General features: G+C 37.2%; 1 protein-coding gene across 9 annotated transcripts in view; it reads right to left on the minus strand.

The window, feature by feature from the left end:
- ANKS1B (ankyrin repeat and sterile alpha motif domain containing 1B) overlaps window positions 1-27341 on the minus strand; it is a 442229-nt gene that overhangs the window by 339849 nt on the left and 75039 nt on the right. For all 9 annotated transcript variants that reach the window (XM_068938515.1, XM_068938509.1, XM_068938473.1 and 6 more), the window contains 2 exons: window positions 22834-22944; window positions 19752-19927 (listed from right to left, as the gene is read on the minus strand). In XM_068938515.1, coding sequence (XP_068794616.1) covers window positions 19752-19927; window positions 22834-22944 — 287 coding nt within the window. The remainder of the gene's footprint in view (window positions 1-19751; window positions 19928-22833; window positions 22945-27341) is intronic.

A 27341-nucleotide genomic window follows, 5' to 3' on the forward strand; every position in this document is an offset into this window, starting at 1 on the left:
CCTCCTCATAAAAAAGACATAAATAGAGAGGAAGAGATCTCTTCTGTCACCAAAAAAAAAAAAAAAGGACACACTTGAAAACCTCTCATACGTGCCTGTTTTTACCCCAAAAGAAATAGCAAAACTAGTTACAAAACACTACCTAGATCATAGATGCTAAATCCACTGAATTTTACATTAAGCAATGATGATGTCAACATAAACTGTAATACTGAGCTTCAAAAAGGTCAATTCTGTCTAAGCTAAAAAAAGCATAAGTGTCAGCACCACATATCGTCAAAACAGATGGAAAACCTTAGAAGACAGATATTATACATGATTTGCAGAAAAGAATAATTAGTAGGGAAATCACAAGAATCAAAGATTTAATAAAAGACTTAGCTATGATTTTTAGTGGAACACTGAAATAAGTATTAAAAATTGATTATAGCAGTAAAAGACTAATAATACAATTTCTCTGTATGTAAAATAGAACTAATAACATAAGAGACTAATAACATAGCAGTAAGAGACCAGTAAGATTAAGAGCAAGGTCATTGGACCATTACGATGGTGGCAAGCTTCCCTTTGACTTCACTAGGCCCAACATGTCACTTCTGATCGTCACAGAAAACGAGCATTTAGATTATGTCTTTGAAAATTTAGGCATGGAAGTCTTCATCTTTATGTCTCCATCTGCACAAAAGGCAGAATTTGTCCAGTAGGAAACTTCAGACTGAAAAATGCTTTATCCTGTAAACAGGCTATCTGTTCACTTGGTATATTTATGTAAATCAGATTGGCTATCACAACTTGACACCTCTCTCCCAATTTAAGAGAACAAACTAATACTAAGCAACAGATAGGAAAGGAGTATATAGGAAAAAAGCAGTGAAAGTCTGTCCTGCTCTTAAAAGTCAACAGGAAAATAAAAAGAGAGTATCTTTAATCTTAACTATTACTCAAGAGCTACAAAGGGCATAGCTCAGGAAGCTTTATACCATGTATAAAATAGTCCAAAGTTTTGGCTTTCCTTACTATGGATCACAACAATTTCAGAAGTAATATAGTAACTCATTATCCAGACAAGTTTTCTCCATGAATACAATAAATCATATAAAACCTTTTATTTCCTTTTATTCTCTATTTTTTCTCAATTTTTAATGAAAATTTGTCTCTGCTTTTGGCGTGACAGTTGCAGCAGCCCTTGCTAAACAAAATCTGATTTAATCCCCTGGTTTCAGGAGCGAGAGAAGATTTTTCGGTTTAGTCCAGTGAAACCTAAAACCAAACATCACACTCTTTCTTTATTTGTTGTATCTCTGTTTATCTCTGTCATCCATCTGTGCAGAAGCACGGCAAATGCCCTTTCAGTTAGTATCCTCTAGAACAAGGCAGCAGCAGAAAAACTGTCAAAGACAGAAAATATTAGGACTTCTACCATTTGATATTGCCTCATAGTTCTGGACACTAATGTTAACTTTTTGCCTATCTTGCAGTATATCACAGATTAAGAAAAATAAGCAAACACTCTACTGTGATTATTACCACAGTTACCGTGCTGAAGTTATGGACTGCCAGACATGCAGAACTCTGCCCTTTAAACACAAGCTTGGAGTGTAGGATTATTTTTAAATATCCTGCAATTTTATATTCTTTTATCTCACCTCTCAGAAATGTAGCAACAAAACTGAAATCAACCCTTCCTTTGGAAGGCATCATTGCGGTTACGGAAGGCAGAAAGCAACCAGATGTTTGATAAGCTTAATAACACCACTCAGTCTGGGACAATTAAGTCAACAGGAGGTTTCTTCTGAGGAAATAATTTGGCAGTAATAGGACCATGCAAATATTTTGTATGATCCTACTGACACGATTACAGAGGCATGCTTTTACCAACGCTATGCGTGGCTCCAAAGATATTTAATTATGTTGTAAAATAAAAATGAAAGAAAAAAAAATCTTTATTAGTCTAATTTTACATTATATTGAGTAAGGAACTAATAAAGGGGGAAACAGTTTCTTAATATCCTCCGCAATTTATGCTGAGCAGGTTGTTTTCTGCCTTTGCTGTTCCCAGATGCTCTGGTAGTTAAGACGACAGACAAGGAAAGCAAGAGCTGGGATAGTTTTCTGCTCTCAGTGCTCCCCCTGCTGGTGCCCAGGCCACTCGGAGGAGAAAACAGTGTGACGACTGAAGGGAAACTGGCAGGACTAGGGCATGAAATAGATGATCACTTACTATTTTTCCACAGTAGGATCCCTACATTAACCAAACGTACACTTCTAGGATTCAGTAAGAATTCTGACATGAAGGACATTCATTTACAAGAAATACATCATTTCTTACAGGTGGAACAACTGTGAAATGTTTTGGTGGCCTCGGCACACCATTCCCACATCCCCCCCAAGGCATCCTTCTGCCTGTTCGGTGTTTTTCCATTTGCCATCGTCACTGTCTTGTCCCCCTCCTTACACTGCAGGTCTGCAGCTATTCTTCCTGGATGCCAGAGGCAGCAGTGGCCATCAGGCCTCTGCAAATATGCTCTCAATTGACATTCCTTTCATCATAGCCTTGCTAGGAGCATGGGGAGATTTTGACTGTACCTTCTGTATTCATCAAAGGAATGCCAGAAGAACAAGGGTGGTCTTGTACCTAAAGCAGCTGAAAGCTGGAGAAGTGTATTCAGTATCTGCCCCTGCCACTGTCCCTGTGTGGTACTGGGCATGTCGTTTAAACTTTTCAGAGATAGTCACTAAGTCTGTGTTCCTCATTTTCTGGCTATATTGAAATCTTGAAGGCCAGTTTTCAAAAGTGCTGGGATACATCAGGAATCAGTATGAGACATTCTTGACCATTTTCAGTGGTATATGAGGATCTAAAAAATCAAGCTCTAGCAGTCCCAAACAGGGAGAATCTTGACCTCTGCACTACTGCACATCAGCCAAGCTGAGCACAGCAGTATTCTCTCACTGGGACTTTGCAAAAACATGTTTGTCTGAAGCAGTCAAATGCTTTGAACTCAAGCATAGTCTGCAATTCAGTGGGCAAGTGCTACAGACACCTGATGATAAGCATGCCAGAGATTTATCATTCCATCTTCAGAGCAGGACCTCATAGTATGCAGTAAACATACTGTAGCATTAGGTGACAAGTAATATTAAAGTACAGCATGGAGTCATTTTTTAGTTTTAAGATATACAAAAACTATATGGAAAAATGAGATTGTAAAAAGCATGACTACATCTTAATGTGATTCACAACAGGACCATATATTTTAATCTTTTAATCCTTGCATGTAACATAAATAATGACAAGACAGATCATGTGTACTGCTCTTATAATAGGAAGTATATGAATGATAAAAGTTTTAGGATAAAAAAATGAAAAAGCTATTAATTAATTATGAAATAACAGCTATAAGCTATAAGAGATACCTTTTCTTTCATCTGTAAATGAATTATTATTTTCCAAGACAGAAGATAACTTTTCATTTGGTAAAAAAAAAAAACAGAAAAGAAAAAATAGCTAATGAACAGAGAGTCATGTATTAATACAAAGGCTGGACGTGGCTAATGTATTTTTCACTGGAGGTAAAAGCTTATGAACTGAATATGGTTATCTTTATATGAACAATATTACATTTTTACATAACCTACTACTATAAAGATCATTTTATATGTATATTTTAAATGCAAAGCAAAAGATATCATTGTCTTGATTTATAAAAACACTTAAACAACATTCTTTTCAGTCTGAACTGTTTAAAAATTTAGCATTTAATCTGAACTAGTTGTTTAATAACAGTTGTCTTTAATCTATGGAAATATAGATCACAGGACAACTTATCTACTGCATCCTAAGATGTGTGTTTGGGAAAGAGCATTGAATTGCCTTCCAGATGTATTTCTCCTCCTTTTCAACAACAACTCAAGCAGACAGCACAAGTACATAATATTAAGTAAAATGAAGTAAAATGGACGTGGCTGTTAAGCACTTGCCTATCTTTAACTGAGTAACCAATACTCATAAATCAGACCACTTGCATACTTGATATCAAGTGTTTGCTTTAAACGCTTTGCTACTCCAAGGAAAAGAACTTAGCGCTTTGAAGGACAAAGTTCTGTGAGGGAATTCAACCCAGCAATGACATAGAGTACAAGGACACAATGCAACAGAAAGTAAGTATATTTCTAGGATGCCTTTCCATCCCACTGGCACAGTAGATTTGACCTAAGTTAAATCCTATGTAGGATGGGTATACATAAATGTAGGCTGTGCAAAAAGCATGAATTTGGCAACCTGTTTCGAGTCTTGAAGTTTAAGTATGTGAATAGTTCCAACTAAGTTAATGGGATTTTTCATGTTAATCATAGGCTTATGCGTCTCGCTGAATCAAGGACTGAGTGTTTATATGCATATGACTCATTCCAAAATGTGACTCACTGAAAAACTCATGTACCAGTCAAAAAACAAGAGACTGATAATGAAGGGTATAAGATCCTGCAGAAAAGCAAAATTAAGGGTTAATATTTTCAGAAATATTACATAGAAATAAAATATTAAGCATATTTATCTTTGTGTGCAGGAAAAAAAATGTAATTCCAGGTAAAGAATAGCATTTTTGGCCTGAAGTGTCACAGAAAAAAAAGAAATTTTGTTCTGAGAATAACCACAGAGACATCTCTATGTAACATCACTATACTATCTGAATGTTATCATATAACATTTGCAAAATTCAATGCAATATAATTGCAAAGCAAATCAGCTGTAAAACATGTATTTTCCTTTTTTTAAAGTTGTGAAAGAGAGGGTGGATAAGTGGGAGGCAGAATGATTGAACTTAAAGAAAATACATTATTTGTCATGAAATAGAGCAGAAGGAACAGAAATTAAAGTAGGGGAAAAATCAGGTGGTAAGTGAGTAGGCAGGAGTCACCACTTTATTACCCTCCTCCAGTGCATAGTTTTTTAGTTAGCATACATATTCTCAGTAAAAGTGTGTTACTGAAAGTGCAGTAATTACTCCATTAAGATGCTGTTGCCTTAATGAAGGACGTAAGAGAAAATCATACCTGAATGGGCAAAGTCATTCTAATGAGAAACTATATAGAGTGCTGAGTTAGTCATCTGAAGATAAAGGTTGGATAAGAGTGGATAATCAAAAAGACCTTGAAGAACGTCTGTAGTAGGTTATCTCCAGAGCCGTCAGTAACAAATCGCTAGTAGCTTGCCATATTGTATCCTGAGTACTAAATACATCTAAAAACAATGCACTTGAAAAACTGACAATCAGTTGAATGACACCTCTTGATATTTGGTCAGTGAACTAAAGAAGCTGAAGGTCTAGCTGGAATAGATTAGCCATAGAGTAATACACCTTTTGATTTCAGTAAAACATGCAAGGGCTCAGACACTTCTGTGGGCATTAGAAAAAAGACTTTCCCCAACCACCACCACCATAAGAGATGCAGAATACTACCAGCTGGAGAATAGCTCTCAATGCAGCTTGACTTAAAAAGGGTCCAGCTAAATCCTGTCTTACTTCCTTACTTCCTACTCTCTCTTTATTCAAATGGCAGGTGGAAGCAGAATTCTTGGATCTTGGACTAGAAAGACAAAAGTTTTGCTGTGCATGGTAGGAAGAAGTGCCAGTGTGAAGTTCACATACTGCAAGCTCTTCTTCCTGTTTTACTTAATCAAAATAATGACTTCACTGCAGTTATCTCAATAATCAGGATTACCAAAAAGATTTAGGACAGTTGTTCCTCTTCTTGTGCTAGCATATCTCTACTGTTCTTTTCACTTGTGGTAGACTCAACACAGAATGGATAGGCCTGCCCCACTACAATCACACCTTTATTTTGTTTTCCAGACATATCCTTCGATAGCTGAAGACCTAATACTTAAATTCTTTCTTCAGCCAGTGATCATATAGCGTCTTCAAGTGTTCTATAAAATACAGATAAACAAGTCTGTTAATAACATACCTTCATATATAACTCCCATATAACACTATACTTCTTACAAAATACCTATGCCTAAAACAGTGATCTGGGAAAATTATTAAGATTCCTTAAATAAAATGCCATTTTGGACACAGATAAGGGCAGGGTAGTAAGTGTTCCAATACTTGTAAGTAATCAACTATTAATAATTTAAAGAAACATCAGTATGGGAATAAAACTTTATTACATTTTAATTCGATTTTTGGCTAAGATCGGCAGCCAGTGCTTGAGGCTGCTTATTTGCAGGCTGTTAATAGATCATATTCCAGAGACACTGGGCAAAGCACCTGTATCAATAGAAATAACAGCAGTAGTATTAACAGAAATTGCTCATCTCGAGTAACAACTGAAGCAAATAAAACTTGAGGAGCCTCTTCTGGGATTTTCCCTCATGGCACTACAGTTGAAACTTATAATAAGTTTAGGAAGGACAGGTGCAAAGAGAAAAGAAAACAGATGATCAAAAATAGCACAAACCATTCAACTAATGTATGCCTCTGGAAAAGTAAAGAAACCAATGTAAAAACAGGGGTGTGCATGGTCAAGGATTTGGATTCTGGTTCTAATTCTCATTCTCATTTCAATTACAAGAGTAATACCACTGAATTCAGCCAGAGGTTTCAGTATACAGGAAAGTTAGAGGAAAGCTAAGGGCTGCATTTACAGTACACTGTTGATCTGTATTAATTCCACAGCCAAACATTTCTAATGCGCAGTAAATATCAGGTAGTTGTCCCTTAACTGTGAGTTACTCCTGATCTCATATTTTATTGTCGTTTAAGAATCTGGTCCAATAAATTTTTCTGCTACTTTTTTTTTCTACTTGCTGAGCTTATTCGCAGGGACTGACAAACATCTGCCAATTGAATGCAATGAAACTCTGCCAAAATTGTCAGTTAATTCAAGAGTTACGGACAAAAATACTTCTTTTTTGTGTGTGTCAACTATAAAATAAATGTGCTTGTTGTCAGCAGAAGGGAATAAAAATAACATTAAGCAAGTAGTCAAAATATGTCCAGTTGCCCAATGTTAATTCAACTACTAAACACTTCTAAAGAAAACATTCTTTTTGTATTACCTTAGCGTTGGACATCATTTTACCCTATGAACAACAGCATTTACTTGTATGTCTCTCCCTCTTATCAAGACGAAGAAATGAAAGAAGGGAAATAGGAACTGCTGCAGCTAAGAGATTGTCTACAAATTCAACTTCAAAAGAATCACAGAAGATATTACAGCGAAATTCTACATTTCTATGCATTACTCTCTGCCCCTCCATGGATCATGTAGGGATTCACATAGTTCTGCTGGATTAGTAGGGTCCATCTTCTGTTTGCAGCATAAGGGGAAAACTTTTCCTGTAGGCTTTCCCACTCACCACAGAGAACAGCTGAGAGAGACATACCCATATAATTCTTACTCTTCTCATGAATTTCAATCAGATGGTGATCACCAGACTTTATTCATTTGCCATTTCCAAGCTAAATGACTTTTTTCTTATGTTAATAGACTAGACATGAAATCAGTGTTGACTTCAGGTATAAAAAAAGACATTTAAGAATCTTTTTTTTTTCTGTTTGTAGCCTTTTGTGTAGGTAGAACACTAATTTTTTTTCATGCCACTATGTACTAAAATACACAAACTTGTACTAATAATTGTTGACAACAGAGAAAGAGTTATAGAAATATTACATAAATACTTACCTATGTTACATGCAGAAAAATCAAAGCTAAAGAGTTCTAAAATTCTCTCTTCCTTGTTAAGGACTGTAGGAGAGAAAAGAGTACTTTTTAAAGTATTCTCTCCCTTTCTTTCCTTATTAACTCAGTTATCTTTCCCTTAAGGTGAACATCTACACATGGCCATGAAAAATAAATCTCCCATATATTCAGACTCAGGTTCTTCACAAACGATTACAACTCCTTTTTCAAAGAAAGCAAAATATGTTTTTAGAAACTAAAATCTACCTGTAATTAAAATTTTAAAGAGGTTCTTTATACTCTTTATGGGTCTTATACATTGCTATATTCTCTATTGCTCAAATGTGATAACTCAAATTGTTTATTAGAGTACGACAAATATTTTCCGATACTAAATGTTAATACCTCCCATCTAGGAGATGGACATTTGGGGCTTGATTAAATTGCCTATACAGCAAGACTCAGTGTAGGACTTCTGCTTAGTCTGTAACTGCCACTCCAGAATGTCGCAACTTTTGAAGTCCTTTGTTACATCTGCCAGCCCAACGTAGATGTCTCAGCTGCTTGCCAGAATGGCACTAGATGTCTGCTTGTGCAACTGAATTAAGGCCTTATTGTAGGATTCAGCTGCCTAGTCACAGGCATCCTGTGTCATTTTAGACACTGTAGAGTACCCGCCAGCCTTTAATCACTTCTCCAGAAGGCCTGACTGAGCCCATGTTAGCCCTGTGCAAAAGACTCAGATACCCTGCATGTCTACAATGACATGAGACATCTAGTTTAGGCAGCTGAATCCCACCCTTGCAGTTTTGAGCATCCCTACTGGTGACACTCTGGTCAGTTAGGGGGAAAAGGCTTTAAGAGAACCATGGAAGATCATGATGAAAGCAACCTTTTGTTTTCTTCTAAGGGAGAAGTTGCAAGTCTGATTCCAGACGGAACACTGGAGAAGAAGCTGAAGAGAGGGGAAATAGGAGAGAAGCACGTGGCAGAATTCCATGACAGATTTTTAGCAGGCCTTCAGGGAAGAATAGGGCTTGAGGGAAACATCTCTGTTGACTGATGTTTCAGGGAAAGGAGAAATGACCAGTTCCCCTGCGCATCTGGTTTTGTGATATTATCAAAAATAGGGAGTTGAGATGAATATTGCCAAACCACCTGCCTGGGTGGAAATTACTTAGCATTATTTTCTGTTTATATCCTTCAGAAGTGATTAGAAAATCCCAAACTAAGTAGGAGACTGTTGTTTGAAATGCACATCATGTTGCACAATACTGCATACTCGTAGGATGATGGGCACTAAAGCCATGGAATAAATGGAAGAGTCAGGTGTTCTGCTTTGTAAATCTGGCAACAATGCCCACAATGGTAGAGGCTGCTCAGGGATGTTAAGGGAGGAAAATGGCACAAATATGGATAAAAAGAAAGGTTCTCTTAAACACTGAATAATACAAAAAATAAAATTTAAGTAAAGGTAAATATAACTTCATATTGGCAAAGTGATCTCAAGATCAGTTCTAGAGTCCTCAGATCCTGGCTAATCCTGTTGACATGAGTAGATTTTTTTGCTTTCATATGAGCATAATCAAGCAGAGTTTAGCCTTTAGATTACATATATGCTCATTATTGCAACATATGATAGTCTCCGAACCACTATGGTCTTTGTGAAAAAATACAAAAAGCTACTGATTTTAATTGAAGAAAACATAGCTGTCCCACAGGATTCCTGAGTAGATAAAATATTATTAGTCATTTGCAGAGCACTCTGAATTTACATACTGCTTTATAGCCATAAAGACAAACAAGCTCTTTGATCTGAACAGCTTATATTATAATGACTTTATATGGAAAAAATGCTATATCCATATCCAAGATCCTTATGTAAAAGAGATTTGCCAAGATGAAAGAGTCTAGAGCAGGGCAAGTGAAGTGGTTGGTAGCCTGGTAAGATTTACATACAAAATAAACTTGCAAATACTAGGATTACTTAGTCAGGAAATGATAAGCTTTAAGAACAAGCCTGAAGTACTCCAAGTTAAGGAGGGTGTATGAAAACTATTTGTTCCTTTCTATTCTGGCAGATGTTACTGTATAAGGGTAAATGCAAGCGTATATACATCAAATGAAAGAAAATGCCCATATATATGTCACATGTTCTGTAAAACATAGTAATACAGGGGTCATTGGGGTAAACCATGTGGCAGATTGAAGCAAAGGGATTAGATATATTTAGGATTTACCAGTGTAAGATAAAAGACATAGCAGCATTCAGAGAGATTCATTTGTCTGTAAGCTATTTTCCTGCAAGCATCTGATAGTCAAGGAATTTGCCACACACATACATAATTGGACAGACTGGCTACATATTCCAGAAAATCATTCTAGTGGAAAAGAAATAGATACTTCTTAAGGCATATGAGATGAACCGCTGGTTTGGCCAGTGCTTCCCTATAGTTATACTTTACTCTACCACACTTAGTGTTGTCATTTTTCAGGATTTTATATTCTTAAGTGCTGACTACGTCATATGGTATGTCCATGCTGCACATTGCAGGACTGTGCAGCAACAGCTCTACCAGAAACCTCAGTAGAAGGAAGCTGCAGACTAATTCACTTCGCTGTGGAAGAGTGATACTGGGCAAATTATTCTATGTAGAGTTCTACACTGTTGCAGTTAGAATGCCTCTAATATGGAAATTTTTACCACACACACTGTATTCGAAACATATCATAACCTACAGATACAGACAATAACATAAGTAGTTATTTTAATAATTATCAACCACAGGTTAGAAAAGGATACCTTAGAAACTTCTGAACTTCCCTTGGCTGGATAAACTACCCAACAGAAGGGACAATAATTTGTGTGAAGTTGGTAAGGTTCCCTTTACTTTGTAATAACTACCTCATATTTAGACAGAATTCAGATATAGTTTTCTGAAGTAATTTATAGCAAGTATTTAATTACATATTTCACGGCAAAAACTGTGGATGTTTGGTACTGAATGTCAGGCTGTAAATGTCTAATGAAAGAAAATATAACAACAGTTCTTCTCAGTGGGAAACACCACTGTGCGCATTACAAACTAGGAGTACCAGATGGGTTTTAGTTGGGTGGTAGCTTTTAAAAACAATTTTTAAAGTTATATAATCTTATCTTCAGAGGATAGGCAAACCTTTGCAAAAAGGGAATCTTTTTAAAAAGTAAGATTTATATTTTTCTGGGAGATATGGCCTTCATATATTTATTTCCAACAAAAAAAATGAGATTCATAACTGAAGTGGATGTAAGAGTTAAAGAACAACAATGATTCTTGCATGACATGATTCTTGTGATGTCAAAACCTACAATACCTACATTAAATCATTATCATTAAAGGGGAATTAAATAAAGTAAGAGTATTCCAAATAATGAACTGCAGCATATTTTCAAAAATTTGTCATAAGTACCAGCAAAACATAGTAATACAATATAATATAATATAATATAACATAACATAATATAATATAATGTAATATAATATAATATAAATCTGCATACTTGTTTCCATGCAGTCCCAAAATATTAGGCCTAATTGTCTTACTATTTCTAAATTAATAAGCAAACAACATAGTTCTTGAGTGTGTTTTGGATGTATTCTCATTATCTTCAGCCACTGTATGTATTTCTAGCTTACTCATCAGCATTGTCACACAAAATTTTGTCTTATATTTCAAAAATGCATATGTACAAGTGTACAATATTGTTACAGAATACAACTTTTGATCCAAGATAACTATCACTTTCTTCCAGCATACTTGGTCACTCTTAGCCCTTACAATATTTCAGCCTAGCCATTATTTATTTAAACATTAGGTTAAATAATCAGTATCATTGGTTCTTTGAATTATGCTACCAAATTGTTTGCTTCCCTATCTTTTAACAACAAATTCCATTGATTATTACTCTGTAAAATCAAAAACCATCCCTTTTATTCATTTTGTATGTGTAGCTTTTTAACGAAATTGTTCGTTACATTACAGAACAAAATGAATACAAATAACTTTAAAGTACCATGCATAATTTTTATTCACCTCCAATATATTCATTCTTAGCCATCTTCTTTCAAAAACAGCTCTATCCTTTGAAATCTCTCCTTAGATATAAACCAAACGCAATCATATTTTTAGTGCCTTTATATACCCTCACCTGTTGGGTTTTTTGAGATGAGAGAGCTAAAAGTGAATCTCCTCCCTGAATATGTATGGTCAATGTTTTCAGCCATGTTAATGTAAGAATTTTTAAAGCATAATTTTTCCATTCTCTCTTAATACATGTAAGTATCAACTTCCTGTCTTGGATTACAGAAGTAAGCAGAAATTGACATTTATATGCCTGTGATGAAATGCAAATCTTTTTCTTGAGACTATACAGAACCTTTCTTTATGTTCAAATATAAATTACTGCTGCCAGCCTGTATTATGTATTATATAACCACATTAAATTTAATCAGATATATTGCTGCCACTTCTGTGAAATCCCTCTGTAGTGCAGTCCCCATAATCCTACATGTTTTTACTATCTTCAATTTTATTTGACTCTTTTAAGAGTCAATATTTTTCTGAAATATGTTCATTAAATTATCGAATTCATGAAAGGAAAAGATTGAGATGCATTCTCTCCAATTTGCAGAAGTTGTGTATATACGTGTATATACATATATCTGGGAGTGTAGAAGCTCGTATGAATAGATTTTTGTTTTGCAATCACAGTCTGTCCAAAGCAAATAAAAAGCAGCATATCATTCAGTGGTGTTCACAGGAATTTTTTTAGTGGACAAAAAAAGCTGTATTCGTCCTTTCTGCTTTTTCTCATTCACAAACATAATGAAAAAACGTATTGTTATAAATGCGGCATATTTCTGTTTTTAATATCATGTTCAGAGTAATTTGTTCTTACATGAAAACGTATACAGGAATATCAAACCTGACAGGAAACCTGTACTGATGTTAGTTATTACTTTAAGAACAGAGGAATCTAAATTAAAACAATTTACTTTTCAGAGCTCTCAAAGATTCCTCACAACATGCACTTTGATGTGCCTCAGTTTGTTTTCCTGACAGATTTAATTCTTCTGGATCCCTGGTTTGCAAGTTACACCCATTTAAGTTTTATTACCTGCTCTTGAACTCACACAGATTGCTTGAATATGCACTTAACGTGTAACCTTTAAGCTATAAACTACTTCTAAATTTGGCCCTGAGATTTTAGTTTGTAGTTTAAATGTATGCTGTGATGTTCAGTAAAATTTCTTCTTAAAAGAATTTCAGACTTTTACTTTTAAGCAGTTTGCTCTATCAACCTTGTTAAAAATCTATGACTTTAACATAGCAATGAAAAAGTTGGAAAACTCTTATATAAGATGGCTGCTTTTGTTCTTGAAATTACTGAGCCAGACTGCCATCTATTGGAAAATAAATATTTTTAAAAGCTATACTTTTTTTTTGAAAACTGAAACTACAAAAGGTTATTGTCAAAAGCTGATTTTGCTAGCAATCATGCTTAAGATGGCTTTATTTTTTAAAAAGAATGCCTGTTATCTAGGCTGTGCTAGAATCAAGGATTTTTCCTATGTCTTTTTCCATCTCAAATTTGAAAAAACGTGGTTTGAAGCACAGCACGTAGCACCTTTTCTCACTTGCTGAATAGTAAGATCTCAGATATTTGGAGGCACAATGTATACATTTAGCAGGCACAGTAAAACTGTAATTTAACTGTAATTGTTAGTTAACTGGAATTTAATTGTAATTGTTACTGTAATACTGTAGTATGTCACCACTGAACAATACATGGGTATAAAGCTCTCCCAGTTTGCCTGTGATGCTGTCAGGGCCTAAAGAGTATTAAAGGGGAATTAAAGGGTATATTTGAGTCACAATGGACAAAATGAAAAAGAAAAAAAAATACAGATTGCTACTGGGAGTAAAAATCTATGAATCCACCCATCAACTGCATTCAGTGTACAAGCCGCCTTTGAGAGAGATGGGGAATTCCAACTAAAACGATGCCTAGGTGTATGTCTTTTCAGAGCTCTTTCTGAAATGACAAAGCAACTCATACGCCCAATTGCAAAATTATCTTCAGTCAGGCCTTTAATTTTGTGGAGACAGTGAACAGAGAGTTGTTGCCTGATAACTCAAATTACCTATGTTTTAATGACAGATGAGGATAGATTAACAAACCATGGAAATAATATTTTACATGACAGCACACTAGAAGTATATTAGAAGAAAGCCAGAGTCGCAACAATCAAGCACTGAAAATTTTAAAGTTTCCCATGTAGCTTTAGTTGACCCTCTTGGGGGTGGGGGTCAACTTCATTATAATGAGCTCTTCAATTAAATGATCAAGTAACTTTTTCTCATCTCATTCTGCGTTATCCAACAAACAAGCATTCACAGTTGATCCTCTTCATTAATTGTCCTCCTGTTCAGGAAGCTAACACAGTCTGCTCTTCCAGAACCTGAAATTTTACCCAGGTTTACCTTTCACCTTCTGGAATGGAAGTGCGCTGTGGGGGCATTTTTACTCATCTCCTCATCTGCTCCTATTCACATTTACACTGCGGTGTCTATTTTTACTCTCCTAATTTGTACTAATTGCTTCACTGTCCCCTCCCCCCTCTCAGATGTCCAACCCTTCCAGGCCTCAAGCTCCTGCCCTTCAGTTTTCCTAATCAATTCCTCCATGTCCCATGGAAACTTAGAGCCAACATAAAGCTGAGGAGTAAGTTGGAATTAAGGTGTCTAACCCAAAATTTTTGATCCAAAAAGCTCTCTTTCAGATGTCACCTAACCGCAGAGATGTGCAACACTACCTCCTGTCTTTCTTTAAGATTCTGTAAGCACATAAAGCTCTGGTTTTGTTAAAGCCTCATAGTCTTTGTAGGCTGATCAGCTTGGACACATCTCCCTCCTAACCCCATATAGGATCAAGAAAACGTCCATTCTTCAACCTATCGTGACCCAGTAAGCGTGCTCTCATCATAACAATATCTTTATCACGACCCATTTTGAAGGCCAGGATAAATATCACACAACTGGTCAAGCGAAACACATTACACAATAAAATGTGCAGTGTCTTCAAGGCAAAACATGGTGAAAAGCTTGTCCTGAAGGCTGGAGGAGGTCCATTAGTCCAAAACATATTGGGACCTGAGTGGTTGGATCAATAATTCCTGAAATGGAAGACTGGATTCAATTCTTTTCTTGACCTAAAGAAGTTTGAAACCACAACTCCTTCAAAAGAAAAAGTGGTATTCTGTAGGTTCTGTACCACTGAGCAACAAGCAGCGCAAGACAACTGACTGAGGACAGAAAAGGAACGGAATTTACTAGTGAATAGGGAGTCATAAGTCCTGCTCTCAGGATTGCTTGTTCCAGTCATTGTAAAATGTATAAAGAATCCTGGAGGGGATCAACAGGTTGGTGCCTAAGGCCTTTTATTTGAGAGACTGCAAGTGTGATGTTAAAACTCTCCCTTATGCCATCAAGAGAACTGAACCCATATTTCCACTTGCCAGATGGTCTTTCACTGACAAGTTACTACATCAAAAAGCGGGCATCCCCACTACCCTTATGCCAAACAAAAATAGGGAGCCCTGCTCTTTTAAAGAACAGAGGTTAGCACTCAGATTCAGGAAAGAATTACAGACTGTGGATCCTAAATTGATGGACATTCCTTTCTGCAGTCCTGAATCTATCTAAACCTTATCTAGCCAGAGTAGTGCCATTGTTAATTTGACCCTCTTTAATAGAACCAGTTGTTAAAAAACACTTCCAACACCTGCTTCCTGCAGCTTTCTCATCCATGTGCCCATGCTAGGCTCATGAGCCAGCTCCTGCTGTTCCTATCTCCATCTGATCAGGTTTTGATCCACAAGTTACTACTACTCCCCATTGAAGTTCCCCAATCTTGGCCTGCTAATTTTCTGAAGAACAGCACGATGCAAAGGCAGGGAAAAAATATCTCCTGGAAGCCAGCTCCTTTGGAGACTCTCTCTAGGGGTCACAAAGTGTCATGACTTGGGTTTTGGAATCTATCCTGATCATCTGGACTACAGGCAAAGTTGAAAAGCCTGCACTGGTCTCTGGAATCAGAATTTGTTCAGGAAATGGCATTACCAACGGCGTCCTGTCTTCTGCACCTGTTTAGAGCAGTTGTTGGCAAGTTGGCACAGTCAGGATCACTGTTAGGGAAGGAGCTGCTTGTCTGAAGCTGAAGCAAGCGCTAGCTTGTAGAGGGACACCTAGTGCAGTTCTCACCCATATGCTGTCCCTGGCACGTGCAGCAGCAATGAATGTGAGCTGAATGAATGCAGTTAACAGGGGACGCCCTACTGCCCTACTGAGATGATTTATGGAAGCTTCCCAGTGAGCTGAAATCTAGAGTCAAAAAAAGTTGTAAGAATCTTTACCTTTTCTAATATAGATCCAAGAATCTGTTTCTCACTCTCCATATCTATACACGTCTCCACTTATTTCTTTCTCCTTGTATCTCCATGCTCTTATACATAAATACTCATTCCCTTTCCTCAATCCTGACTCTATCCTTTCACTTCTTTCATGACCGCGCTTGTTTGTCCTGCCCTGAGGACGGTTTGGCAGCATTCACCTTTGCACACATTTTCAGAGCTAAACATATCTCTTTATTTAGTGCTTCTTCCTGGTTACTCTTGGACAGGCCCCCTACAGCATGTGTGGGTTTTCAGATCACCTATACATTGTACAGGTCTCTACATACCCAAGGGAAGGCAGCACTTCCCCAAAACTGAGAGACACCACCTCAAAACTGGGAGCAACTTTCTGTTTGGCTATTAGGCAGCCAGGAGAACAGACTGAGAGACCTTAAAATACCTTAAAACCATGAAATGGATCTTTTAGATGAGACAAGATAATCACAAATTACAGTAGAAAGTCCTTTACACATAGACCTGTATAGTTGGGCCTACACTAGGAGAAAACGTGCTCTGCCTTGCATCTTGACTTCATATTGGAAGTGTGCACCATCACCCTGCTCTAGTTTATTTGAAAGGAAAGCTGGATGCACTATTGGGAAGCAGCCAAAACATGCTTTAAATGGTCCCAGTCTGGATAATTACAAGAACAGAACTAGGAAGTTCCTCAGGGCAGGTATCTGTCATGCAATGTATTGATGAGCTATGGTGCTACAGACTCTATCCTATATATCTTGAAGTTAAGTGACTCTTAACTCCAAGATATACTCTACTATATCAAATCATTCCATCAAAAGAATATTGCAACCTACTAAAATGTAATGAAGTCCTCCATTATGATTTGTCTGTATGTGCCTTTAGATTCCTCCCTGGAAAGGTGATGGAACAACTCCTCCTGGAGGTCATCACTAAGCATCTGGAGGACAAGAAGGTGATCAGGAGTAGTCAGCATGGATTCACCAAAGGGAAATCATGCTTGACCAATCTGATAGCCTTCTATGACGGAATGACTGGCTGGGTAGATGAGGGCAGAGCAGTGGATGTTGTCTACCTGGACTACAGCAAGGCTTTTGACATTGTCTCCCATCACATCCTCACAGGTAAACTCAGGAAGTGTGGGTTGGATGAGTGGACGGTGAGGTGGATTGAGAACTGGCTGCATGGCAGAGCGCAGAGGGTTGTGGTCTGTGGTGCAGAGTCAAGATGGAGGCCTGGAGCTAGCGGTGTCCCCCAGGGGTCAGTACTGGGTCCAGAATAGTTCAATATATTCATCAATGACCTGGATGAAGGGACAGAGGGCACTCTCAGCAAGTTTGCTGATGATACTAAGCTGGAAGGAGTGGCTGATACACCAGAGGGCTGCGCTGCCATTCAGAGGGACCCGGACAGGCTGGAGAGTCGGGCGGAGAGGAACCTCATGAAGTTCAACAAAGGCAAGTGCAAGGTCCTGCACCTGGGGAGGAATAACCCCATGCATCAGTACAGGCTGGGGGTTGACCTGCTGGAAAGCAGCTCTGCAGAGAAGGACCTGGGAGTCCTGGGGGACAACAAGTCAAGCATGAGCCAGCAATGTGCCCCTGGGGCCAAGAAGGCCACATTATCCTGGGGTGCATTAGGCAGAGTGTTGCCAGCAGGTCGAGGGAGGTGATCCTGCCCCTCTCCTCAGCCCTGGGGAGGCCTCCCCTGGAGTACTGTGACCAGTACTGGGCTCCCCAGTACAAGAGAGGCATGGAGCTAATAGAGAGAGTCCAGCGAAGGGCTACGAAGATGATTAGGGGACTGGAGCATCTCTCATATGAGGAAAGGCTGCGAGAGCTGGGCCTGTTCAGCCTGGAGAAGAGAAGACTGAGAGGGGATCTGACCAATGTGTACAAGTATCTGAAGGGAGGGTGTCATAAGGATGAGGCCAAACTCTTCTCACTGGTGCCCAGCAACAGGACAAGAGGCAACAGGCATACACTGAAACACAGGCAGTTCTATCTGAACCTGAGGAAAAACTTCTTTCCTGTGAGGGTGACAGAGCACTGGCACAGGTTGCCCAGAGAGGTAGTGGAGTCTCCTTCCCTGGACATATTCAAAACTTGCCCGGACGCGATCCTGGGAATATGCTCTAGAGGACCCTGCTTGAGCAGGGACTAGATGATCTCCAGAGATCCCTTCCAACCTCAACCGTTCTGTGATTCTGTGATTCTGTGATTTACTGTCTGTTAACATTCCCATAATACCTTAAAAAAATCTTTCTTATGTGGGATCAAGCCACGTAGTCTAAATTCTAAAATTCAGCTTTTCTTAGGATTAAGCTGGGGGAAGAAAAAAAACAGAAAACAACCTCTTTTTTTCTCCCAAATTTGTTAGTAATGAGCTACCATTTTTGAAGATTTTTTTTCACCTTTAGGTCAACACACAAGTAAATGAAATCTCAGCAAACATCTTTGTCTAATTTAGCTTTGTATTTGCCTGCTGCATGTAAATTACAGATTTAGTGTCTGAACAGTTCCTTTTCACATTCTGTTTAGTTTAGATCAGTAAAAACTGCAGTCAGAATAGATAGGATTAATAGACTGCATTTTCTGCAAAATAGAGGCTGAGCAGATTTAAATAGCAATTAGCACCTAAATACAGAAAGACACTAGAAAGACCTATAAAAATGCTTAAATGAGATCAGTATCTTGTGCAGACTGATTTCAATGAGTTATACATCTAATCACTCAGGCATCTAGAAGAGTTTTACAAAAATGTTTACTGTACTTTTGGGTGCCTATCCATCTTTGTAAATCTCATTCTGTCTACATATATTGTAATAAATCCTCTAGTAAATAAAATTCCTTAACTTGCTACATTTTTTCCCCCACATATGAGAGCATAATTGTTCTTAACTTGTAAAGAAATGAATTGAAAGTTGGCATTTTGCATTTTCTCCCTGTTCTACGCATTATTCCCTGGGCAATCCTATTTACTTTACCTACTGAAGAAGAAAGAATTCAATTTTTTAAAAATTTGCCTTGTTACCCTGGAATGAAAAAATGAATCCTATAGCACTTTACTCACAGGAATAGTATTAATGAAATCAAATTTTCAGCTGTAGTTGGAAGTCGCTGAAGTATCACAACCACAACAGCTTCCAGTATAACACACACAGCCACACACATTAGCCTATTGCAAAAGCCATATAATAATATAATGTATATGGAGACGCTTAGCTTCTAATTTGTTTGAGCACTTCTCATCAGATTCTGCAAGCATTTAGTCTCAGGTATGGTGGTATGAAGACTGATTTCAATGATTACTTATAAAATCCTTCCCCAAACCCTCCATGCTCAAAAGGACAATTAGTCTGAACTTTTGCTCACATTAGTGGTGCCATCAAAGCCATTCCTAATTCTGGTAAGTAATACCTTTGTAAATTAAGGGAAATATTAAATTCTAAATCTGTAATGAGTATATGCTATATTTGTTTTTCACTATAATTAGACCTGTATTATTCTTGCTGATTATTTCTTTCTTGAATATGCAGAAAGTAAAGCAAATAAAAATGATTATATTGTCTTTACATCCAGTCTTACTTACCACATTAAGCTTGGTTTGGCTTCCACTGGTCAAAAATTCTTCCTCTGACACTTTACTAAAATTGTCCAGATAATGGTCTGATATTGTATGAGATAGATCTTCAAAAGAGTATTCCTTTTCTTGGCACAATTTGATTTCATCTAGAAGCTTTGATAATTCTCCAGTCACAGCTTCACCTTTAAAAACAAACAATTAGACAATAATTAGAATACCAGGAGTAATTTGTGCCCAGAAAGGAAATGCATATTCTTTAAAATTCTGTGGAGTATTTCTTATATTCTGTACATTATCATTTAAACTGCAATCTTCATGCCCAAGTCCAAAAAAAGGAAAATGTAATGGTATCTCATGCCAGAAAGGGAATGACTGGAGATAATTTACATGCTCCTGCATTCCCCTGCACCTTATATTTATTAAGGATGAAATACAATATATACTTACCCTTTCTCTGTTTCCTAACCCTGAAAAGTGGCTAGAAATAGCAGCTATCTGAGAATGTAAAGATTAATCCAAGAATAAGAAGGTTTATGTAAACACATAAGACTAGTGTCCCATATTCTGCATTGGGTTGTTGTTTGTTGCTGTGAGCAAATAAGATGTTATATAGGTTCCATAAACTGTAAGTAGGTTGAAATCAAGTTTTTGAGAATGCACAACTGTCCCATCGAAGGAGTTAATTTCTTGCTCATTTTCCTGGACTAAATTTCCTGGAACTGTGGCAGGATATACTGGGTAAAACCCATGTCTAAAATATGCCTCTCTGCAGTAGCCTATTAGAAATCCATGTTTGGCAAGTTCTGCATTATATTTCATGATTTCTCTTTCATTTATCAGATAGATCTCTCTTTCATTTATCTGGCGTCTTTAGTTAAGCAACCCAGAAAAATGATAAAAAATCAGACTTTATATTTATGCAGTAACTGAAGGCCACTATTAGAAATATAACTAGCAGTAATAGGTATTAGAATCACATTGTGTGTTAACTTTTCTGCAGATAGCCCACTGCCAGCAGTGAGACCTCCATGGGATAAAAAGCTACTTGTTATGAACGCCTGCATTAGGCTCTGACAATCCATTGCATGTGGCTCATACAGCTACTTTCAGTAGTAACAGTGACCGTGTGAGTAAACACTAAGTTTTTCCAGGTGTAAACAAGAAGCCCCTTCTCTTGCCAAGGTTGGATATTGCATATCCATATTGCTGGATATGATATAATCTTTATACAATACAGAGATTATTCCCATCCTTGGGAATGAAATGCTGAAAAGCACTGAGCATATTCAGCTCTGCATACATAAAATGTGTACATTCATGAACTTTACTAAAGAAGTATCAGGTAAGATTGTATCTGCTTAGTTTAGAGCTCTTTTTGTGTCATTTATCTTCATAGCCAATTTTTCATAGTCTTTTAGGCTAAGTAAGCATAAATGACATGACTTATTCTAAAATATTTTTAAAATTACAGCTACTGGCCAGTCAGGACTGAGATTTTCAGAGCCAAGAACAGAAGCTGTAAATTAAAAGCATCTAATTGTCATTTACTATCTACGTAATAGAAATTTGTACTCAAAACTTTTGTTACTCTAAGTCAATGGTAATTTTGCATAAAAATTGTAAATGAAACAAAAGTTGTAAGTAGGTTTATTTCACCTTTCTAATCAGAAAATTAAAATTATTCAACATTAAATAAAAATCGGAAGTTGAAGACTTAAATATTAAGATTATTTTAAAATCATGTTTCACTGCCTTAAAAAGAAACAGGCCTAGATTTATATCTACAGATTTATACCTTGTCCCCTAGCTCTCACTCTCTCAGTGCAAAAATCCCATGTTCTTCCACTTATGCTCTGCATTATTTCCCACCGGACAAGAATGAGTTCTGTGTGCTAAGATGGGAACTACAAGTGTGCTGACTGAATTGCCAGTAAGCGTATGCTAACTGACTAGCTCATTGCTTCCAAAAAGGATATGTAAAAGATGAATTTTGCCTACCTTCCTTTCAGTGCTGGCACTATTTAAGGTCTCTCTCCTCTGTCCAACTACCAATTTTCATGAAAGTCACAGGAAGATAATTGATATCGCCATCCTTCTTCCACATTTGATTTAAATTATTTGAAATTAGATTGTTAGAGAATGATAGACAGATGGAGAGGAAGCACAATAATGTACGATTTCTTTCCTTTAGATTCAGATTACAAAATACACAAGCAAGAGCAAGCTAGCATATATTACGTTATTTAGACCCTGAAAGTGGAAACAATGAATGTGAGATCATGACCTTACCGCTAAGAAGCAGAACTTCTTTAAAAAATATTTATTACTTAATTTTGGGACAAACCTATTTCTATTGCATACAGTAGTTGACTCCATAAATGATTCCATTAATGTCAAAGGAAATATTTATCTTCATACAGCATATATTTGTTCAGTATCCCAATGGGAAACATGAATGGATCCCCAAGCCTCACGCAATTCATCAGAGAACATAACACAAGGTGAAAGCATGTACATGCAACAGTGATGCTCAGGGAATGTAATACAAGGGGAAAGCATGTACCTGCAATAGTAATAGGCACGGTACATGACAGATATGGTGGAAGATTCATCTGCAGGAAGAATGGGAGAGCAGTACCCAAATGACCCTTGAAAAGAGTCATCCAAATACGACACAATAGAAAAAGGTACTCACTGGCAAGGACAAAGCAAATCGAGCCTGTAAATTGAATGTGAATGTTTGTAGAGTATTTTGGCATGTCTAGCATGCTTTTTTTATATTTCACTTTGAAATACATAATGAAAGATAAATTAAAAAGATTTAGGATCAATAGTGTAGCACGCTGTAATCCATCAGTGCCTTGTCCGTTCTGAGAATCCAGCTCTGAGCTTTCCTATATGACACAGACCACAGTATATGCAGTTAAGCCAGTTAGTTCATGGTAGATAAAAAGCTTCTCAATACCAGTACCTTCCTTTATCTCTCTCTTTCATTTGGCATATTAGTATAAATGTGTTAGTGACATAATTGTAATATTAAAGAGAACTTCAAGATACGATTCTGCATTCACAGAGCACAAGTATTTACTTTTAGCCTTCGGAGACGGAGAAACTTCTGGGGACAAAATGCAAGACTGATGTTCTGCACATTCCAGTGGGGGTTCCTCTGAAACACTTGCATTTCCAGTTTCCATATACTCTGCAATTTAAAGATATACATAGATTTGCACTCCTGATTTAATGGGTTTTTATTCCAATCAAAAGTAGATTTTCTACTTTGCTTTTTATGGAAGTCTTTCGAATTTTTCATATCACAACCTTACAACTATTCATAAATCATTTATCTAAAGTATTATAAAACATTATAATGGCCAGTTATTTCATCTAATCTGCTGAAAATGTTATAAAAATCTCCTTGTAGGCTTAATGAATAGTGACTATCACAGTGTCTTTTCTGACTCCTTGAAATATCTACATACCTGTTCCGTTCTACTACTATTGTTGAAAGAGCCTTCTTTCATTTTAAATTTGTACAGTGCTTTTATTCAAGGAAAACAAAAAATAAAAATATTGATCCTGTTAAGAAAAACAAATATTCTGTTTGTGGTACAGAGACAGCACATGAGAAAGAAATAATGCGATCTCAAAAATTTAATTTTAATTATCAGTCTGGAAAAGTGTTCTAAATTTTACCTCCTATTCCTCTTTGAAATTCCTCTAGTCCCACCTTCAAGATAATGTTTATAAAAACAGACAAATATAAAATGATGAACTAGCTGAATTTCAATTTCATTACTATTCTTTTTGTGTGTAGATATGTACACACATACTATTTTCATATACATTTGTACACAGTCTAGCTCAACGGAACAAGACCTTAATGAATGTCATTGTAGGACAAATATTCAATAATAAATTAGAAATTAATTTATGCAATGACGACTTTGTTTTCCAGCAGAATGACTGGTTCACAGTTCAGGCAGTTATTCTGCATCTTCACTTTCTTGATTTCGTGAAGTTGCTTAGACATACACTTTGCAATACCAGGTAGTAATCACAGTAATATATGGTGCTGCACACAGAAAAGCAAACTACAACTACTTTCATCAAAATCACACTGAAAGAGTGAAAGAGTTTCTGAGAAGTGAGATTTTCCCAATTTAATTTCTACAGTCTACAACACACTTGTTAAGCTTGCTTTTATTCATGATTAAATAACAAACCCCCCAAATCAAATACAGTTTATGATAAAATAGGCCTCTGAGGAAAAGAAATGCGAAATAGCAGAGAAACAGCACGCACTTTCAGAACGCTTTGCAGGTTGTTGGATGTTTTAAGAATATGTGTTTTGAAGGTGTCATTAAACTCTGATGGCTGGCAATGGCCCCCTAGATCCTCTGTCATACATTTCTCCATATGACAGCGGGGACTATCATTTGTTTCTGTAGTGCTGGAAGCAAAGACGTAAAGATGAGCTGTAAGTAAGAGACCATAAGAAAACAAGAAGCCTGATGGATACTCTGGAATGTTTTCCAGCTCTGTCAGCTATACTGTTTATCAAGTTAATGTGTGAGATGGAGGAGATATAAAAAGGGAGGCTAGACCCAAAAAATAAGTATGGGAAAGGAGGAGTTGATGCCTGAACAGATGCCCTTGATAACTGTGCAACTGTCCAAAAGCAAACTTAAAATGGAGTTCTACCAGGTATGAGTGTTAAATTACTGGACCAATAAAGATATTATTAGGAAAGAAAATGCAGGGGAGATTGTGAAGAACTTTAACTTTGCTGTCTAATATGCACATAAAAAAATACTGTATTTTTATTCTTTGTCAGGCTCCACTTTCAGACCAATGCACTACCTGAAGGCTAGCTCTGAGAAGGAAACCCCAAGTTCAACACGTCTCATAAATACTTACTTAAAAACTGCACAGTTCCTTCCAGGAGATGTTAACAAAAGGTTCAGCATATATTATGCTGCAGAGGTTTAGAATGTGACTAATGGAAGCTTGTGTCCTTTTAAGAGGCACAGTGAAACCCTTAAAACTTAGGACTTCTGTGGGACTTTTCCTCCTAACTTTATTTTATATCATTGAAAATTCTACCTGATAGGTATGACAAATAAAGACAAGGATTTGATTATGAAAAGCTCATAGTTCAGGTACTTACCCATAACGTTATCAAAGAGACAGGCTTTGAAACAAAAGCATTGTTTCTTGATCTATTTTAAAAGTCAAAGACAAACTACTACAAATAAAATGGTGGATGCTTTTACCAGCAGCAGAAGTCTGTTCACCTGCAGCTGGCTAGAAATTCATCTTCAAAACCTGCCCAAACTTATTGAAAAAGATTATACTGTTCTCATCATCTGCTGTGATTATGGAGTACTTGAGAGAGTGCTCTGAATTCTACCACTTTACTCCAAAAAGACAGATAATAGAGAAAAAAAGCAATCTTAATCAATTACACCACTTAATGACTTAGAACAATTTCTCCAGTCATGGTCTTACAGAGTTTAGAGAAAAGCTCCCCAATCTTATGATAGGGGACAGTAAAATCTGGTTAAACATAACCTGTCAGATTCCAAATGCTTCTTTTATCAATTTTTTGTATCATATCATCCTGTTCCATGTTTCACAGATCACCAGCATGAACAGCATGGAAGGGGCGAGGGAAGCGTATGTTAATATAGGCACTTCAGAGACTGTTCCTCACTGTGTTGCCTTGGGAAGAATGGAGTATTTTACATTTGTCGACTCAAACAGTAGGCTACAATTCACTGAGGATTAATACTGAGAATCTCAAAACCTTTGCCTATTTAGTAGCATTCTTTTCTAGAGTTATCTGAATTTAGTAAAGCCTTACTCAATCTAAACAGGGATATGTGCACAAAAAAAAGTAATAGTACAAAAGTGGTCACATAGCAATGGAAAGCCAGCAGTGGTGAAAATGAACCCTAGAAGATAGTAAGTGTTGGAAAGGTCAAATGGCTGGAATGAGGGCTTTCTCAGTTTCTGCACAGTCTTCAGGCCAAAGCCAGGCAGAAGGGAAAGTGTTAATATGTAAGTGGAAAAACACAGCTGTCTTTCTTCAGAGTAGAGTGCCAGGAAACTCGGCCATGAAAAGAACACAGCCTAGCTCAGTTGGAGTGACTGCTGAACTTCAAGGAGCAGTAAAAGCCTAGGCTTTAGAGAATAACTTGCTTTAACTTCAGCCTCTCTAAGTCCTAATTCCTTAGTCAAGTAAGAGGGTCAAGATTTTTGCCTTATTTATAAACCTGAGCTTCTAGAGTAATGCTTTGCCTCCTATCAGTTATAACAGCCTCAGAGAACTTCCTTTGCTTGTAATGAAAGAAAAAAAAATTGTTTTAATGAAATATAAGCTCCTTTCCCTTTTAAGAGTTTATGTCAGCCAGGTTATGGGAGTGGATTTGCCAAGAGTTCCTCCCATGAGAAACTGAAAGAGAGTCCCAAAGAGACTGAAAGGCTTTTAAATTCAAAAAGTCAAATTTGATTAGAATCTGAATACTCACCTTTTGAAATAGAAGAATTTTAAAGTAACTAGATCAGAGCTAAAAAACAGGTTTATAAACCACTCCTCTCTGCAACCTGTGTCCTTGCAGGAGGGTCCCTACTCCTAGTTCACTCCACGTCTTCCTGAACAGCAGCAATCTTCACAGCACTCTCTACCCTCTAAAGGCTCTGCCTGAAGCCCAGTTCTTCGCTTCTCCCAGCACCTGGCTGAGACTCCTGCAGTTCCATTGCTTCCTGCCTCAGCCCATGAGCTCTCTGGAAGCTCCTGCTGAAATGGCTCACTTGCTCCCCTGGGAAGGAGCAATCCCCAGGCCACCAGAGGCTCCTGTTACCCACTGCTGCTTCTCTTTACAGCAGGACCACATACAGAACCAACTGAGTTATAACTGTTACCTTCTGGTCTGCTAAGGCGACAGACTTGAGCTGAGGCTAGGCAGACTGTAGTCTTCTAAATTTCAGAGAACAATTCTGAATGACTCAAATTCAACTTAACCCCAGAGAAACCTGAAATCAGTAGATGCTTAAGATACAGACATGTAAGTGAATGTCTGTGCCTGTGTTCAGGGAAGACAAACAGAAACAAGTACCCAAGTATCAATGTGATTCTGAGACAGGTAAGGGAGTATCTGAATCTCAAGTCCCAAGAAGAAATATCTTCCTTGAACAGCACCTTAAAACAATTAATAAACATAATTAATCCTGTACAGCTTTTGCACAATAGCCATATAAAAAGAGATGAAAAATCCCCCCAAAAGATGAAGATTAAGATAACAATTCTCCTTCTCTCAGGAGGCAAAGAAATCCTGGACTGGAAACCTATTCCATCCTTCCATTAGGCTGGCCATCTGTACTGAAGGGAAGAGAAGATCTGCTAATCTGCAGAATGAGTGGGAGAGGAAGAGAAAGCAAGAATAAATAAAACAAGGACTGTACTAATGACATCGCAGTTATTTAAGCAGAGAGGAGAAGAAAGGAGGCCTGGTTCTGCTTCCCATTCAGGCAGCTGTTTATGCATTTTCCATTTATGAATAATTGGATAACATGTAGAGACATTAGTTTCTTTAG

The sequence above is a fragment of the Struthio camelus genome, chromosome 1 (genome assembly GCF_040807025.1).
Source record: "Struthio camelus isolate bStrCam1 chromosome 1, bStrCam1.hap1, whole genome shotgun sequence".
Taxonomy (NCBI): Eukaryota; Metazoa; Chordata; class Aves; order Struthioniformes; family Struthionidae; genus Struthio; species Struthio camelus.